The sequence below is a fragment of the Podarcis muralis genome, chromosome 13, assembly GCF_964188315.1.
Source record: "Podarcis muralis chromosome 13, rPodMur119.hap1.1, whole genome shotgun sequence".
Lineage (NCBI taxonomy): Eukaryota > Metazoa > Chordata > Lepidosauria > Squamata > Lacertidae > Podarcis > Podarcis muralis.
In genome coordinates, this window is record NC_135667.1 from 644,924 (window position 1) to 661,387 (window position 16,464).

Genomic DNA, 16,464 nt, shown 5'->3' on the forward strand with positions numbered 1-16,464 from the left:
ATGTTTTCTCTTAAGGCATTACATGAATTGCATTCCTATAACACCCTGTCCTTGAAGGTGGTGTTACACGGTTCTCCACATTTTCATTTAAGGCTGACAATAACCCTATGAAGTAAACTAGGCTCTGAAGCAGCGCCTGGCCTCCAAGGTCACCCAATTAGCTTCATGGCTGAGTGGTGATTTGAACCCAGGTCTCTCAGGTCATAGTCTGGCACATAACCACTATATCACACGAGCTCCGTTTTGAAACTCAGAAAGTGTGCATGCGTGTGCCTCTGCTTAACATTAAGTGCAATATTCTGGTCTTTATATTCAAAGTTTTATGCACATGTACCAAAACAATTGTGGTGAGGATAGTATAATCGTAGATTTAGGGTAATGTTAGCTAGGGAGCGGGAGAGAGGTGAGTGTTGATTGGCTGAGAGTTGGAAACGGGTTGGAGTAATTCAACAATATATGTGATTGTAAATTGTTTTGGCAAGGGGGAGTTACTGGTTTGCTTTGTTCTTGTTCCAATTTTTATTATGCATTTTGTATCTCTATTTTGTGTTTTTATGCCATGAATTGCCCTGAGATCTTTGGATGAAACGTGGTATAAAATATAATTAACAAAGAAACAAATACAATTAAAATAGGTAAAGGTAAAGGTACCCCTGCCCGTACGGGACAGTCTTGCCAGACTCTAGGGTTGTGCGCTCATCTCACTCTAGAGGCCAGGGGCCAGCGCTGTCCGCAGACACTTCCGGATCATGTGGCCAGCGTGACAAGCTGCATCTGGCGAGCCAGCGCAGCACACGGAACGCCGTTTACCTTCCCGCCAGTAAGCGGTCCCTATTTATCTACTTGCACCCGGGGGTGCTTTCGAACTGCTAGGTTGGCAGGCGCTGGGACCAAGCAGCGGGAGCGCACCCCGCCGCAGGGATTCGAACCGCCGACCTTTCGATCAGCAAGTCCTCGGCACTGAGGCTTTAACCCACAGCGCCACCTGCGTCCCAGAATTAAAATAGTCATATTCAAAGTTAGTACCTTCTATACTTCCTGGTTTTCCAGTCATTATAGTCCCTGTACTCTTCAGCAGCCTCAGCTTTTGTAGCTGGAGTCAGTCTGGACTCTCCCAGGCCACATGGGAAAAGGCCTGCAAAGCAGAAGGTCTTCCAAGACTCACAGCCAGGATGGCCTCTGGCCTCCTCAGTAAAAGTCAGAAGTTGAACTCAGTACTATAGGAACAGCCTTCCAATACCCATTGTTACAGTACAAATAAAGTGACAAAAGAAAAGCAAACTGAAGATTTGAAACCATACAGCTATTAAGAAGAGTTTGGATTTGATATCCCACTTTATCACTACCCTGAGGAGTCTCAAAGCGGCTCACATTCTCCTTTCCCTTCCTCCCCACAACAAACACTCTGTGAGGTGAGTGGGGCTGAGAGACTTCAGAGAAGTGTGACTGGCCCAAGGTCACCCAGCAGCTGCATGTGGAGGAGCGGAGACACGAACCCGGTTCCCCAGATTAGGAGTCTACCGCTCTTAACCACTACACCACACTGGCTCCCTATTGTACACTGTTACCTTGAACTTCTCGTTTTTAAATAAATCAGTTGTACTCCACCTCACACCTCATTCTTCGCTAGGTTGGGGGTGAAGTGTTCAGGTCAGAGTTCTGGGGTGGCAGTGGGAATAAGGGGGGGGTGTTGCTGAAAGGCCCATCTGTGCCCCTTGAATGCAGAGGGAAGAGGGAGCAGGAGGGGGTGGGCGCAACATGGGGAAAGAAACAACCTCCGTGTGGTACATTCTGAAGCGTTTTTCAAAGTGCTTCATATAAAAAAACTTTTATAACATTCCTATAAGGTAGACCAGTAGCATATGCACAGCTTTCCTTAAACTTCAGTTGCTAAAATGAGCTGTTACACTTCAGGTAAATAGATGTTCCTGTTTTTTAGACGAGGTGGGGAAATGCTCTAATTGGTTTCTGTTACTTCCCTCTTGCTCCACTGTTAACGGGAAAATCCGAGGGCTCCCTTGGACAAAAACAAAGACACCAACCAGGATAACCTGGAGCAAAACAGCAGCCTGTAGGCTTGGCCTTTATTGAACTCTTGCAACAGGGTGCTCCCCTCACTTGCAGGAGAGGGGAGGGACCCAGAAAAATGGTGTGCAAGGCCTTACAAAGACTTTTGAAATTGCCGCCCTGTAGATCAAGCCCAACATCATGCATACATTACAGAAAGGAGGGGTTGAGGGAGGAGTTGTGATGGTAACCTGAGTGTCCTGTCACCTGGCTGGTTCCTCCTTTCCCCCTCCCCATGAGTCCTTCCCAGGTGACAGAGGGGAGTTTCCAGTTTCCTGCCCCCAGAGGGAAGAGCTGATTATTGTCCTTTGTTTCAGTCCATGCTGAATCCACTCCCATATGCAAGTTCTTTGTGATCTTCTGTCTGGGATCATCAGGGTTGGCATAGCAACTGGGCAGGGCTCCTGTGGATGTGCTGGGATGGTGAAGGGATTATGGCTGCCCTGTATCAAACCTTCCCCATTTTGTAGTCCTTCCTTCATGGAGTCAAATAAAAGTGGAACAGTGCAAATCCGATGTATGGTTGATTTTCTATGAATTCATAACAGAAGCACAGCGTATGTAGAGTGTGTGTGTGTGTGTGTGTGAAGTTTGTACAAACTGAATGATTGGGGGGGGGGTTTCCTGCTACAAGCCCCTGGTGTCTCCCAGTCCCACCCTCTTCGCCCCCATCTCCTGGGTCTCCCGGTTCTTGCCCTGGAGCCACCACGACCAAGACCCTGCGAGGCTCCCATTTCCTCAGGAAGGGGAGGATGACGGGACCCCCCATGTCTCACGACAGCAAGAACAGGGGACGCGGAGGGAGCGGAGCTTTTCCAGCAGAGCTTGGCTGCCGTCTCTCCGGGATGCTTTGGATGCTTTGGGGCTAGACTGGATGGCCCCTGGGGGTCCCCTTGCAGGGTTCACTGCTTCTGTCTCCAAGGGAAGAAGCACCTGAGCCTGTCTGCCAAGAGGGTCCCCCAAAGAAATCCTCTCTGCTGCGGGTGCACAAGGCGCGAGCCCCTCCACCCCTGCGGCTGAGCTGGGTGCGCTCGGCTTGCCAAGGGTTAAAGGAACTGAGCTGCATTCCTAGAGGGAAGGAGAGATGGAAGGGGGAGCCGGGTCCTCCAGAGCCAGAGCCCCTCCCTCGCTGCCCGGTCCTTCCTGCAAGGCTTTTGTCTCCTCTGCAAGCCCAGCCTGGGGGGCTCCTTCTGCAAGGGGGGGGCAGCTGTCTCCCTGCCCCTTCTGGGCGCTGGTGAGTCTCTTCTCTCTTCTTGCAAAGGGTGCAATGGGGAGAAGGGGGGGGACCCAGGGATGAAGGGGGGCTGCCGAGCTCCTGCCTGGGGAGACCCCCAAATCACACCCAAGGTTCCTGCCACCCTCCTCTTGGTAGAGACCGAGTTGGGGGCGAGGTCACAGGCTTGCAGCTCGAGTCTTCCTTTGGATCCCTGCGCGGATTTCCTCTCTGGGGGACAATCAGGCCCATTTGCTAGCAGAGGTTGTAGCCGGACGGAAATAATTTTACGTAAAATATAAGCAAAAAATATAAAGGAAAACCTGACTTATGCAAGAAAGAAAGTCTGTGGGAAGATGGAGGGCAGAGAAGAGAAAGCGCTTCTTGGTGCGGTGCAGAGTCAAGCCTGCGGAACTCCCTGCCCCAGGAGGCGAGGCTGGGACCAGGGCAGCGAGGAGGAAGAGGAGGGGCTCCGGGTGGCTTCATGCAGGAGGGCTGAGCTCTTGTCTCCCCAGAGATGCTGCTGCATCCCAGTTGCTGGAAGGAAGCGCAGGGGGAGAGGGGGGGGCTCTTGCGCCCCAGTCCTGCTGGGGGGCTTCCCCTTGAGGCCCCAGGGGGAACGGGAAGGGGGAGCTCCAGAGGGGCCCACTGGCCTGATCCTGCAGGGCTCCTCTCCCGCTCTGATGCTGAGCTCCTCAGTTGTCCTGGAAGTAAAGCTTTCCCACACACAACCCATGCATCAGACCGGGGTGTTATCCAGACTCCAGGCTGACACTTGTGTGCCCATTCAGACATGCAGCCGCTGAGGTGTTCAGGGGATCTTTAGAGACTGAGCAGAAAGCCCTGCTGTGATGGACAGCTGAGACCGGCCGAGTCGGGAGCTGCAGTCCCTCAGAAACGCCACCAGGGGGCTGGAACATCTCTCTCTGATTGGCTACCCAGAGAGGCGGGGGCGGAGCCAGCCCTTTGGGCGGGACGATGAGAGGCGCCTTTTCTGAGGGAGTTTGGAGGCTGGAGCTGAGATGGCCTGAGGAGAAGAAAGAGAGGGGAAGAGGGGCTGAGTCTGAGGGAGAAGTGGCTCTGGCCTGAGGAGAAGAAGGAGAGAGGAAGAGGGGCTGAGTCTGAGGGAGAAGTGGCTCTGGCCTGAGGAGGAGGAGGAGAGAGGAAGAGGGGCTGAGTCTGAGGGAGAAGTGGCTCTGGCCTGAGGAGAAGAAGGAGAGGGGAAGAGGGGCTGAGTCTGAGGGAGAAGTGGCTCTGGCCTGAGGAGAAGAAGGAGAGAGGAAGAGGGGCCGAGTCTGAGGGAGAAGTGGCTCTGGCCTGAGGAGGAGGAGGAGAGAGGAAGAGGGGCCGAGTCTGAGGGAGAAGTGGCTCTGGCCTGAGGAGAAGAAGGAGAGAGGAAGAGGGGCCGAGTCTGAGGGAGAAGTGGCTCTGGCCTGAGGAGAAGAAGGAGAGAGGAAGAGGGGCTGTGTCTGAGGGAGAAGTGGCTCTGGCCTGAGGAGAAGAAGGACAGAGGAAGAGGGGCTGAGTCTGAGGGAGAAGTGGCTCTGGCCTGAGGAGAAGAAGGAGAGAGGAAGAGGGGCTGAGTCTGAGGGAGAAGTGGCTCTGGCCTGAGGAGGAGAAGAAGGAGAGGGGAAGAGGGGCTGAGTCTGAGGGAGAAGTGGCTCTGGCCTGAGGAGAAGAAGGAGAGAGGAAGAGGGGCTGAGTCGGGGGGGAGAAGTGGCTCTGGCCTGAGGAGGAGGAGGAGAGAGGAAGAGGGGCTGAGTCTGAGGGAGAAGTGGCTCTGGCCTGAGGAGAAGAAGGAGAGAGGAAGAGGGGCTGAGTCTGGGGGAGAAGTGGCTCTGGCCTGAGGAGAAGAAGGAGAGAGGAAGAGGGGCTGAGTCTGAGGGAGAAGTGGCTCTGGCCTGAGGAGAAGAAGGAGAGGGGAAGAGGGGCTGAGTCTGAGGGAGAAGTGGCTCTGGCCTGAGGAGAAGAAGGAGAGGGGAAGAGGGGCTGAGTCTGAGGGAGAAGTGGCTCTGGCCTGAGGAGAAGAAGGAGAGAGGAAGAGGGGCTGAGTCTGAGGGAGAAGTGGCTCTGGCCTGAGGAGAAGAAGGAGAGGGGAAGAGGGGCTGAGTCTGAGGGAGAAGTGGCTCTGGCCTGAGGAGAAGAAGGAGAGAGGAAGAGGGGCTGAGTCTGAGGGAGAAGTGGCTCTGGCCTGAGGAGAAGAAGGAGAGAGGAAGAGGGGCTGAGTCTGGGGGAGAAGTGGCTCTGGCCTGAGGAGAAGAAGGAGAGGGGAAGAGGGGCTGAGTCTGAGGGAGAAGTGGCTCTGGCCTGAGGAGAAGAAGGAGAGAGGAAGAGGGGCTGAGTCTGAGGGAGAAGTGGCTCTGGCCTGAGGAGAAGAAGGAGAGAGGAAGAGGGGCTGAGTCTGAGGGAGAAGTGGCTCTGGCCTGAGGAGAAGAAGGAGAGAGGAAGAGGGGCTGAGTCTGAGGGAGAAGTGGCTCTGGCCTGAGGAGAAGAAGGAGAGGGGAAGAGGGGCTGAGTCTGAGGGAGAAGTGGCTCTGGCCTGAGGAGAAGAAGGAGAGAGGAAGAGGGGCTGAGTCTGAGGGAGAAGTGGCTCTGGCCTGAGGAGAAGAAGGAGAGAGGAAGAGGGGCTGAGTCCGGGGGAGAAGTGGCTCTGGCCTGAGGAGAAGAAGGAGAGAGGAAGAGGGGCTGAGTCGGGGGGAGAAGTGGCTCTGGCCTGAGGAGAAGAAGGAGAGAGGAAGAGGGGCTGAGTCTGAGGGAGAAGTGGCTCTGGCCTGAGGAGAAGAAGGAGAGAGGAAGAGGGGCTGAGTCGGGGGGAGAAGTGGCTCTGGCCTGAGGAGAAGAAGGAGAGAGGAAGAGGGGCTGAGTCTGAGGGAGAAGTGGCTCTGGCCTGAGGAGAAGAAGGAGAGAGGAAGAGGGGCTGAGTCTGAGGGAGAAGTGGCTCTGGCCTGAGGAGAAGAAGGAGAGAGGAAGAGGGGCTGAGTCTGGGGGAGAAGTGGCTCTGGCCTGAGGAGAAGAAGGAGAGGGGAAGAGGGGCTGAGTCTGAGGGAGAAGTGGCTCTGGCCTGAGGAGAAGAAGGAGAGAGGAAGAGGGGCTGAGTCTGAGGGAGAAGTGGCTCTGGCCTGAGGAGAAGAAGGAGAGAGGAAGAGGGGCTGAGTCTGAGGGAGAAGTGGCTCTGGCCTGAGGAGAAGAAGGAGAGAGGAAGAGGGGCTGAGTCTGAGGGAGAAGTGGCTCTGGCCTGAGGAGAAGAAGGAGAGGGGAAGAGGGGCTGAGTCTGAGGGAGAAGTGGCTCTGGCCTGAGGAGAAGAAGGAGAGAGGAAGAGGGGCTGAGTCTGAGGGAGAAGTGGCTCTGGCCTGAGGAGAAGAAGGAGAGAGGAAGAGGGGCTGAGTCCGGGGGAGAAGTGGCTCTGGCCTGAGGAGAAGAAGGAGAGAGGAAGAGGGGCTGAGTCGGGGGGAGAAGTGGCTCTGGCCTGAGGAGAAGAAGGAGAGAGGAAGAGGGGCTGAGTCTGAGGGAGAAGTGGCTCTGGCCTGAGGAGAAGAAGGAGAGAGGAAGAGGGGCTGAGTCGGGGGGGGGGGAGAAGTGGCTCTGGCCTGAGGAGAAGAAGGCGAGAGGAAGAGGGGCTGAGTCTGAGGGAGAAGTGGCTCTGGCCTGAGGAGAAGAAGGAGAGAGGAAGAGGGGCTGAGTCTGAGGGAGAAGTGGCTCTGGCCTGAGGAGAAGAAGGAGAGAGGAAGAGGGGCTGAGTCTGGGGGAGAAGTGGCTCTGGCCTGAGGAGAAGAAGGAGAGAGGAAGAGGGGCTGAGTCGGGGGGGGGGGAGAAGTGGCTCTGGCCTGAGGAGAAGAAGGAGAGAGGAAGAGGGGCTGAGTCTGAGGGAGAAGTGGCTCTGGTCTGAGGAGAAGAAGGAGAGGGGAAGAGGGGCTGAGTCTGAGGGAGAAGTGGCTCTGGCCTGAGGAGAAGAAGGAGAGAGGAAGAGGGGCTGAGTCTGAGGGAGAAGTGGCTCTGGCCTTAGGAGAAGAAGGAGAGGGGAAGAGAGGCTGAATCTGAGGGAGAAGTGGCTCTGGCCTGAGGAGAAGAAAGAGAGGGGAAGAGGGGCCGAGTCAGGGGGAGAAGTGGCTCTGGCCTGAGGAGAAGAAGGAGAGAGGAAGAGGGGCTGAGTCTGAGGGAGAAGTGGCTCTGGCCTGAGGAGAAGAAGGAGAGGGGAAGAGGGGCTGAGTCTGAGGGAGAAGTGGCTCTGGCCTGAGGAGAAGAAGGAGAGAGGAAGAGGGGCTGAGTCTGAGGGAGAAGTGGCTCTGGCCTGAGGAGAAGAAGGAGAGAGGAAGAGGGGCTGAGTCTGAGGGAGAAGTGGCTCTGGCCTGAGGAGAAGAAGGAGAGAGGAAGAGGGGCTGAGTCTGAGGGAGAAGTGGCTCTGGCCTGAGGAGGAGAAGAAGGAGAGGGGAAGAGGGGCTGAGTCTGAGGGAGAAGTGGCTCTGGCCTAAGGAGAAGAAGGAGAGAGGAAGAGGGGCTGAGTCTGAGGGAGAAGTGGCTCTGGCCTGAGGAGAAGAAGGAGAGAGGAAGAGGGGCTGAGTCTGAGGGAGAAGTGGCTCTGGCCTGAGGAGAAGAAGGAGAGAGGAAGAGGGGCTGAGTCTGAGGGAGAAGTGGCTCTGGCCTGAGGAGAAGAAGGAGAGAGGAAGAGGGGCTGAGTCTGAGGGAGAAGTGGCTCTGGCCTGAGGAGAAGAAGGAGAGAGGAAGAGGGGCTGAGTCTGAGGGAGAAGTGGCTCTGGCCTGAGGAGAAGAAGGAGAGAGGAAGAGGGGCTGAGTCTGAGGGAGAAGTGGCTCTGGCCTGAGGAGAAGAAGGAGAGAGGAAGAGGGGCTGAGTCTGAGGGAGAAGTGGCTCTGGCCTGAGGAGAAGAAGGAGAGAGGAAGAGGGGCTGAGTCTGAGGGAGAAGTGGCTCTGGCCTGAGGAGAAGAAGGAGAGAGGAAGAGGGGCTGAGTCTGAGGGAGAAGTGGCTCTGGCCTGAGGAGAAGAAGGAGAGGGGAAGAGGGGCTGAGTCTGAGGGAGAAGTGGCTCTGGCCTGAGGAGAAGAAGGAGAGAGGAAGAGGGGCTGAGTCGGGGGGGGGGAGAAGTGGCTCTGCCCTTAGGAGAAGAAGGAGAGGGGAAGAGAGGCTGAGTCTGAGGGAGAAGTGGCTCTGGCCTTAGGAGAAGAAGGAGAGAGGAAGAGGGGCTGAGTCTGAGGGAGAAGTGGCTCTGGCCTGAGGAGAAGAAGGAGAGGGGAAGAGGGGCTGAGTCTGAGGGAGAAGTGGCTCTGGCCTGAGGAGAAGAAGGAGAGGGGAAGAGGGGCTGAGTCTGAGGGAGAAGTGGCTCTGGCCTTGGCTCTGGCCTGAGGAGAAGAAGGAGAGAGGAAGAGGGGCTGAGTCTGAGGGAGAAGTGGCTCTGGCCTGAGGAGAAGAAGGAGAGAGGAAGAGGGGCTGAGTCTGAGGGAGAAGTGGCTCTGGCCTGAGGAGAAGAAGGAGAGAGGAAGAGGGGCTGAGTCTGGGGGAGAAGTGGCTCTGGCCTGAGGAGAAGAAGGAGAGAGGAAGAGGGGCTGAGTCTGAGGGAGAAGTGGCTCTGGCCTGAGGAGAAGAAGGAGAGAGGAAGAGGGGCTGAGTCTGAGGGAGAAGTGGCTCTGGTCTGAGGAGAAGAAGGAGAGGGGAAGAGGGGCTGAGTCTGAGGGAGAAGTGGCTCTGGCCTGAGGAGAAGAAGGAGAGGGGAAGAGGGGCTGAGTCTGAGGGAGAAGTGGCTCTGGCCTGAGGAGAAGAAGGAGAGAGGAAGAGGGGCTGAGTCTGAGGGAGAAGTGGCTCTGGCCTGAGGAGAAGAAGGAGAGGGGAAGAGGGGCTGAGTCTGAGGGAGAAGTGGCTCTGGCCTGAGGAGAAGAAGGAGAGGGGAAGAGGGGCTGAGTCTGAGGGAGAAGTGGCTCTGGCCTTGGCTCTGGCCTGAGGAGAAGAAGGAGAGAGGAAGAGGGGCTGAGTCTGAGGGAGAAGTGGCTCTGGCCTGAGGAGAAGAAGGAGAGAGGAAGAGGGGCTGAGTCTGAGGGAGAAGTGGCTCTGGCCTGAGGAGAAGAAGGAGAGAGGAAGAGGGGCTGAGTCTGGGGGAGAAGTGGCTCTGGCCTGAGGAGAAGAAGGAGAGAGGAAGAGGGGCTGAGTCTGAGGGAGAAGTGGCTCTGGCCTGAGGAGAAGAAGGAGAGAGGAAGAGGGGCTGAGTCTGAGGGAGAAGTGGCTCTGGTCTGAGGAGAAGAAGGAGAGGGGAAGAGGGGCTGAGTCTGAGGGAGAAGTGGCTCTGGCCTGAGGAGAAGAAGGAGAGAGGAAGAGGGGCTGAGTCTGAGGGAGAAGTGGCTCTGGCCTTAGGAGAAGAAGGAGAGGGGAAGAGAGGCTGAATCTGAGGGAGAAGTGGCTCTGGCCTGAGGAGAAGAAAGAGAGGGGAAGAGGGGCCGAGTCAGGGGGAGAAGTGGCTCTGGCCTGAGGAGAAGAAGGAGAGAGGAAGAGGGGCTGAGTCTGAGGGAGAAGTGGCTCTGGCCTGAGGAGAAGAAGGAGAGGGGAAGAGGGGCTGAGTCTGAGGGAGAAGTGGCTCTGGCCTGAGGAGAAGAAGGAGAGAGGAAGAGGGGCTGAGTCTGGGGGAGAAGTGGCTCTGGCCTGAGGAGAAGAAGGAGAGAGGAAGAGGGGCTGAGTCGGGGGGAGAAGTGGCTCTGGCCTGAGGAGAAGAAGGAGAGGAAGAGGGGCTGAGTCTGAGGGAGAAGTGGCTCTGGCCTGAGGAGAAGAAGGAGAGAGGAGGAGAGGCTGAGTCTGAGGGAGAAGTGGCTCTGGCCTGAGGAGAAGAAGGAGAGGGGAAGAGGGGCTGAGTCTGGGGGAGAAGTGGCTCTGGCCTGAGGAGAAGAAGGAGAGAGGAAGAGGGGCTGAGTCTGAGGGAGAAGTGGCTCTGGCCTGAGGAGAAGAAGGAGAGGGGAAGAGGGGCTGAGTCTGGGGGAGAAGTGGCTCTGGCCTGAGGAGAAGAAGGAGAGAGGAAGAGGGGCTGAGTCTGAGGGAGAAGTGGCTCTGGCCTGAGGAGAAGAAGGAGAGAGGAAGAGGGGCTGAGTCTGAGGGAGAAGTGTCTCTGGCCTGAGGAGAAGAAGGAGAGGGAAAGAGGGGCTGAGTCTGAGGGAGAAGTGGCTCTGGCCTGAGGAGGAGAAGGAGAGAGGAAGAGGGGCTGAGTCTGAGGGAGAAGTGGCTCTGGCCTGAGTAGAAGAAGGAGAGGGGAAGAGGGGCTGAGTCTGAGGGAGAAGTGGCTCTGGCCTGAGGAGGAGGAGGAGAGAGGAAGAGGGGCTGAGTCTGAGGGAGAAGTGGTTCTGGCCTGAGGAGAAGAAGGAGAGGGGAAGAGGGGCTGAGTCTGGGGGAGAAGTGGCTCTGGCCTGAGGAGAAGAAGGAGAGAGGAAGAGGGGCTGAGTCTGAGGGAGAAGTGGCTCTGGCCTGAGGAGAAGAAGGAGAGGGGAAGAGGGGCTGAGTCTGAGGGAGAAGTGGCTCTGGCCTGAGGAGAAGAAGGAGAGAGGAAGAGGGGCTGAGTCTGAGGGAGAAGTGGCTCTGGCCTGAGGAGAAGAAGGAGAGGGGAAGAGGGGCTGAGTCTGAGGGAGAAGTGGCTCTGGCCTGAGGAGAAGAAGGAGAGAGGAAGAGGGGCTGAGTCTGAGGGAGAAGTGGCTCTGGCCTGAGGAGAAGAAGGAGAGAGGAAGAGGGGCTGAGTCTGAGGGAGAAGTGGCTCTGGCCTGAGGAGAAGAAGGAGAGAGGAAGAGGGGCTGAGTCGGGGGGGGGGGAGAAGTGGCTCTGGCCTGAGGAGAAGAAGGAGAGGGGAAGAGGGGCTGAGTCTGGGGGAGAAGTGGCTCTGGCCTGAGGAGAAGAAGGAGAGAGGAGGAGAGGCTGAGTCTGAGGGAGAAGTGGCTCTGGCCTGAGGAGAAGAAGGAGAGGGGAAGAGAGGCTGAGTCTGAGGGAGAAGTGGCTCTGGCCTGAGGAGAAGGAGGAGAGAGGAGGAGAGGCTGAGTCTGAGGGAGAAGTGGCTCTGGCCTGAGGAGAAGAAGGAGAGAGGAAGAGGGGCTGAGTCTGAGGGAGAAGTGGCTCTGGCCTGAGGAGAAGAAGGAGAGAGGAAGAGGGGCTGAGTCTGAGGGAGAAGTGGCTCTGGCCTGAGGAGAAGAAGGAGAGAGGAAGAGGGGCTGAGTCTGAGGGAGAAGTGGCTCTGGCCTGAGGAGAAGAAGGAGAGGGGAAGAGGGGCTGAGTCTGAGGGAGAAGTGGCTCTGGCCTGAGGAGAAGAAGGAGAGAGGAAGAGGGGCTGAATCTGGGGGAGAAGTGGCTCTGGCCTGAGGAGAAGAAGGAGAGAGGAAGAGGGGCTGAGTCTGAGGGAGAAGTGGCTCTGGCCTGAGGAGAAGAAGGAGAGAGGAAGAGGGGCTGAGTCTGAGGGAGAAGTGGCTCTGGCCTGAGGAGAAGAAGGAGAGGGGAAGAGAGGCTGAGTCTGGGGGGGGGGAGACAGGCTCTGGGGGTCTGAGAGAAAGAAGGGGGCCGAGGGATCCCCTGGGTCTGGCGCCCAAAAGAAAACGCCTCAGGAGGGGCATTGCTGAGAGGAGAGAGGGAGGCTGAGGAAAAGGAACCTGGTCTGGGTCAAAAGGATTGAACAGCTACACCTCCATAACTAAGGAAAGGAGCGAGAGGGAAGTAACAGAAACCCAGCTGAGCATTTTCCCACCTCGTCTAGAAACAGGAACATCCATTTATCTGAAGTGTAACAGCTCATTTGAGCAAGTGAAATTTAAGGGAAAGTGTTCATATGCTGCTGTGTTTAAGCCTCTTGACATTCCTATATTTCGTTTAATAAGCTAACTTCTACCTGAAAGAACGCATCTCCCGACCCAACTTTGTTTCACAAACCTCTTCTTTTTGAAAATAAAACTTGTTTGTGCCGCTTCTGCCTAAGGCTAAGTTTTCCCTCACGAAGACCCCCCACAAGATAGCTTGTGGTAAATTGTAGGAATTTCTGTAACTGGTGTACCGTGAGGTGGGTCCACTATATTTAATTGGGGTTACTTGGGGGGTGAGTCCACCACATTTTAATTGGGGGCTGGGGCTGGGGTCTGCCACACCTGCTGAGAGGTACGGGAGGTCTCAGCATCCAAGACAGGAAAGGTCCCTGTGGAAAGAGGAAAGGACTCCCTCAGAAAGAGGCGGATTCTCCTGCCTTGGAGGTTTTTAAACAGAACTTGGATGGCCACCTGTCAAGGGTGATTGAGTTGTGATTTCTGCATTGCAGGCCGTTGGGCTAGATGATCCTTGGGGTCCCATCCAACTCCACAATGCTCTGTTTCTACTGAAAGGAAGCAAACCCGTGGTGTGGGGAGGGGTGAAATAGGCCACCCCCCAAGTGCTGAGAGCGCTAGGGAGACCCTCTCCCACCAGCCCCTTCTGCCCAAAATAGCATCTTTAGCAAACTACAGGTCCAAGGATTCTTTGGAGGAAGCCATGGCTCTTTAAGGGACGCGGGTGGCGCTGTGGGTAAAAGCCTCAGTGCCTAGGACTTGCCGATCGAAAGGTCGGCGGTTCAAATCCCTGCAATGACGGGGTGCGCTCCTGTCGTTCGGTCCCAGCGCCTGCCAACCTAGCAGTTCGAAAGCACCCCCGGGTGCAAGTAGATAAATAGGGACCGCTTACCAGCGGGAAGGTAAACGGCGTTTCCGTGTGCTGCGCTGGCCTGCCAGAGCAGCGATGTCACGCTGGCCACATGACCCGGAAGTGTCTCCGGACAGCGCTGGCCCCCGGCCTATAGAGTGAGATGGGTGCACAACCCTAGAGTCTGTCAAGACTGGCCCGTACGGGCAGGGGTACCTTTACCTTTACCTTATGGCTCTTTAAAGTGGACTGATCCTGCTTTGAAGATGCTCTCTTTGCTTTCTTGAGGTTCCATATGTATGTTGAAGCTTAATTTTCCACCCCCAGACTTGAGGCTTTATGGTACTGTTCTTCTGGTTGTTAGTCTTATTGCTCTTCCTGCTGCTGCCCGTTTATGGAATGTTCTCCCCAAGGAGATTCGCCTGGCGCCTTAATTGCAAATCGTTAGGCAAGAGGGGAAACCTTTCCCACCAGGCATTTGGCTGATCAACATTCTATGGCGGTTTAAATGTGTCAGTGGAAAGGGCGGGGGGTATTGGTATGCTTTGATTTTGTTTGGCCTTTGTTATGTATTTTGCATTTTCATTCTGTATTTTTATGTTGTGAACTGCCCTATGGCCTTCAGATGAAGGGCAGTAAACAAAAACAAAAAAATAAGATGATGATGATGATGATAATAATAATAATAATAATAATAATAATAATAATAATAATAATAATAATACAACATTTATTACCCAGGGCGGGTTACAACCAATTTAACCATTAGAACTAATGACAGTCACAAGAATAGGGTGGGTCCTGAAAACAAGTTTTGAATGGTGCCTCTGTGGGGAGGGAATTCCCCAACCAAGGAACTGCCCCCAGGATGCCCCCTCTTGAGCCATTTTTCACCCAAACCATGGAGGGTGGTGGAACTAGCAAGGGGGCTCCCTCCGCCAACATCAACCTGAGAACCCAGGAGGGCCTGTAGGGAAGGAAGCGGTTCTCCAGATATTTGGAGGCCTAAGAAAGGAACTGACCAACAAGGCAGCTGTTTTGAAATAGGAATTAAATGTGCTCTCAAGAGTTGTTGTGGGGATTTGGTGGGGAGGGGTAGACCCATGGATGCCACCTGGATCTCCTTGGAGAAAAAAGCGGTAGACCCATGGATGCCACCTGGATCTCCTTGGAGAAAAAAGCAGGATAGAAATGCCATTAATAAATGTAATGACAGTGTTTAAATTTTACAACAGAATAATGTATTTGCTTTGTAGGATTTGCCAGCACTTCTGGTTTGGATGGACAGAACTTGACAGAGGACCAAACAATTCCTTCTGATCTTTTGGAGACTTTCTGAGAGCACAGATGGATGAGCAAGACTCAGTTGGCCCTGGAGCAGAAAGAGGCCATGGCACTGACACTGGGAGCAGCGGGGGATTCTGGGAAAGCTCCATGCAGAAGATCCCGGGTGAGGAGGACACCCTCCTCTCAGAGGTGCAGAGCCGGCAGTTCAGGCAGTTCTGCTCCCAGGAGGTCAAAGCCCCCCGTGAGGTTTGCAGCTGGTTCTACCGCCTTGACCTTCAGTGGCTGAAGCCAGAAAGGCACACGAAAGCTAAGATGCTGGACCTGGTGATCTTGGAGCAGTTCCTGGCTGTCCTTCCTCTGGAGATGGAGAGCTGGGTGAGGGAATGCGGAGCGGAGACCAGTTCCCAGGCAGTGGCCCTGGCCGAAGGTTTCCTCCTGAGTCAGGCGGAGGAGAGGAAGCAGGTGAGAGAGACTTTCCTCTGGATGCTCCCAAGGGGCTCCGAGGAGGGAAAACATTTCCAAATGCTCGACTAATGGCCCATCCTTTTTTGGAAAGTATCCAAGGAAAGATATCTGATACCCCTAAAGATTTTGCCTCTGCAAAACTCTCTGTTTGAAATCTTTGTTGCTCTTTCAGGGAAAGGATCTGTTTGCAGAAATGGGTCCTGATTCATCTGAGGCAGAGAGGATTCCATTGGTCGCCAGGAAGTGGCCGCTGGGTAAGGAAGGGGCTTTGATTCTGTTTGCTGCATTCTATGGATTTTGAATCTAACCTGCGGATTCTTTTCGACTTTTACTGGAAGGCACTTGGGGCCCAGAGAAGGGGAGATGTATTTTTTACACAACTAGAATATGAAATAGGTTGGGACATTGAAGTGGACTCAGCTGGCGAGACATTCATAGAACCCTAAAATTGTAGAGTTGGAAGAGTGACCCCAAGGGACATCTAGTCCAGTCATCTGCAATGCCATCGTTCTCAACTAAAGTATCCACAACCAATTAAAACCCTCTGTTGAAAACCTCCGAGAAAGGAGAGTCCACCACCTTCCAAGCGATAAATGAGTTTTTTCTCGGTTTTTTCACATTCTGTGGATTTTGAAACTAATCTGTGGGTTATTTTCATCTTTGCCAGAAAGATATCTCAGGCCAAGACCCCAGAGGAGGGGACATGTATTCTTGCACTACTAAAATATGAATTGGATAGAAATGCTAAAATGCACTCAGCAGGGGAGACTTTTCTAAGGCCCACCTGCAGTGAGAGATGCATTGCTTCACCTCTGAGAGAAACATCATGCACTCCTGGCTTCCCACTTACCTTTGTCTCTTGCAGGTGACAGAAGGATGCCAGCAAGACCTCCTCATCCTTCTTTCCATGGTGGCAAAGTGCAAGTAGCGGCTGTGGAGCCAGATCAGGTAGGGGGAAAGAGCCTTGTGGGCAAAGAGGCTGAGAGGTGGGGCAGCCGGGGGGCCTCTGGACCCAAACGAATCTCTCTCCTCCTCTTTGCTTCTGTCACAACTGCCCTTAAAAAAGTCCGAAAATGCCATTTGAGAAGGTTTATCTGCTGCAACTAATGAACGGCCACCTCACTTTAACTTGCCTTTTGAATGTTGCTAATTTATCAGTTGTTGCAGTTTTATTTGTCTATTTTTTTTGTGAAATACTAAAATACACTTATCACCAGCTTACAGACTGTAAAGAACAGGAACCAGGATTAACCCTTACCAGCCCCATCTGTTGCAAAATAGGGCTTTCCCCACCCTCTCCTCCTTGTGACCCTATGTACCTCTTGAAGTTGGCCTTAGGGCATTGGGAGGGCCCCCCCCCCAAACAATGCACACAATAAAATACACAATAAAACAATTGAATTAAGATATTCAAAGGAGCATCTATACTTAAAATATGTGGGGAAACAATCCCATGAAAACATCAGAGCAATTAATACGCAGGAAACAAAAGTGCAATGTGAAGTAGATGATCTTTATGCTGTCTAAGTGGAGGAACTTTTTCTTTTAGTGTTCATTGTGCTTTGAAGATGTCGCTGTTCATTTCACGGAGGAGGAGTGGGCATTGCTGGATCCTGACCAGAGAGCTCTGCATAAGGACGTCATGGGGGAGAATCGTGGGATTATAGACTCTCTTGGTAAGGCTCCCTGTTGGATCATAATTTCTGTTTTGAAATTCTCCATGAGATGAACCTCCAATATTTTGATATTCAAGAGTGCTACCGGCCACATCTGGGATTCTAACGCCCCTACAGCACACCTTGAATGG

General features: G+C 54.4%; 2 protein-coding genes and 1 long non-coding RNA gene across 3 annotated transcripts in view; 2 read left to right on the forward strand and 1 right to left on the reverse strand.

The window, feature by feature from the left end:
* The window catches only part of ARRB2 (arrestin beta 2), a 233,660-nt gene that overhangs the window by 194,834 nt on the left and 22,362 nt on the right, over nt 1-16,464 (reverse strand). The gene's annotated exons all lie outside the window — the stretch shown is intronic.
* Nucleotides 1-16,464, forward strand: part of LOC144325238 (uncharacterized) — a 74,463-nt gene that overhangs the window by 53,609 nt on the left and 4,390 nt on the right. The window contains 3 exon segments of the mRNA XM_077917864.1: nt 14,830-14,911; nt 15,523-15,605; nt 16,207-16,333. Coding sequence (XP_077773990.1) covers nt 14,830-14,911; nt 15,523-15,605; nt 16,207-16,333 — 292 coding nt within the window.
* On the forward strand, nt 28-1,607 carry LOC144325248 (uncharacterized). The gene is made up of 2 exons (XR_013390536.1): nt 28-635; nt 1,008-1,607. It is a non-coding gene; the product is annotated as an uncharacterized LOC144325248 (long non-coding RNA).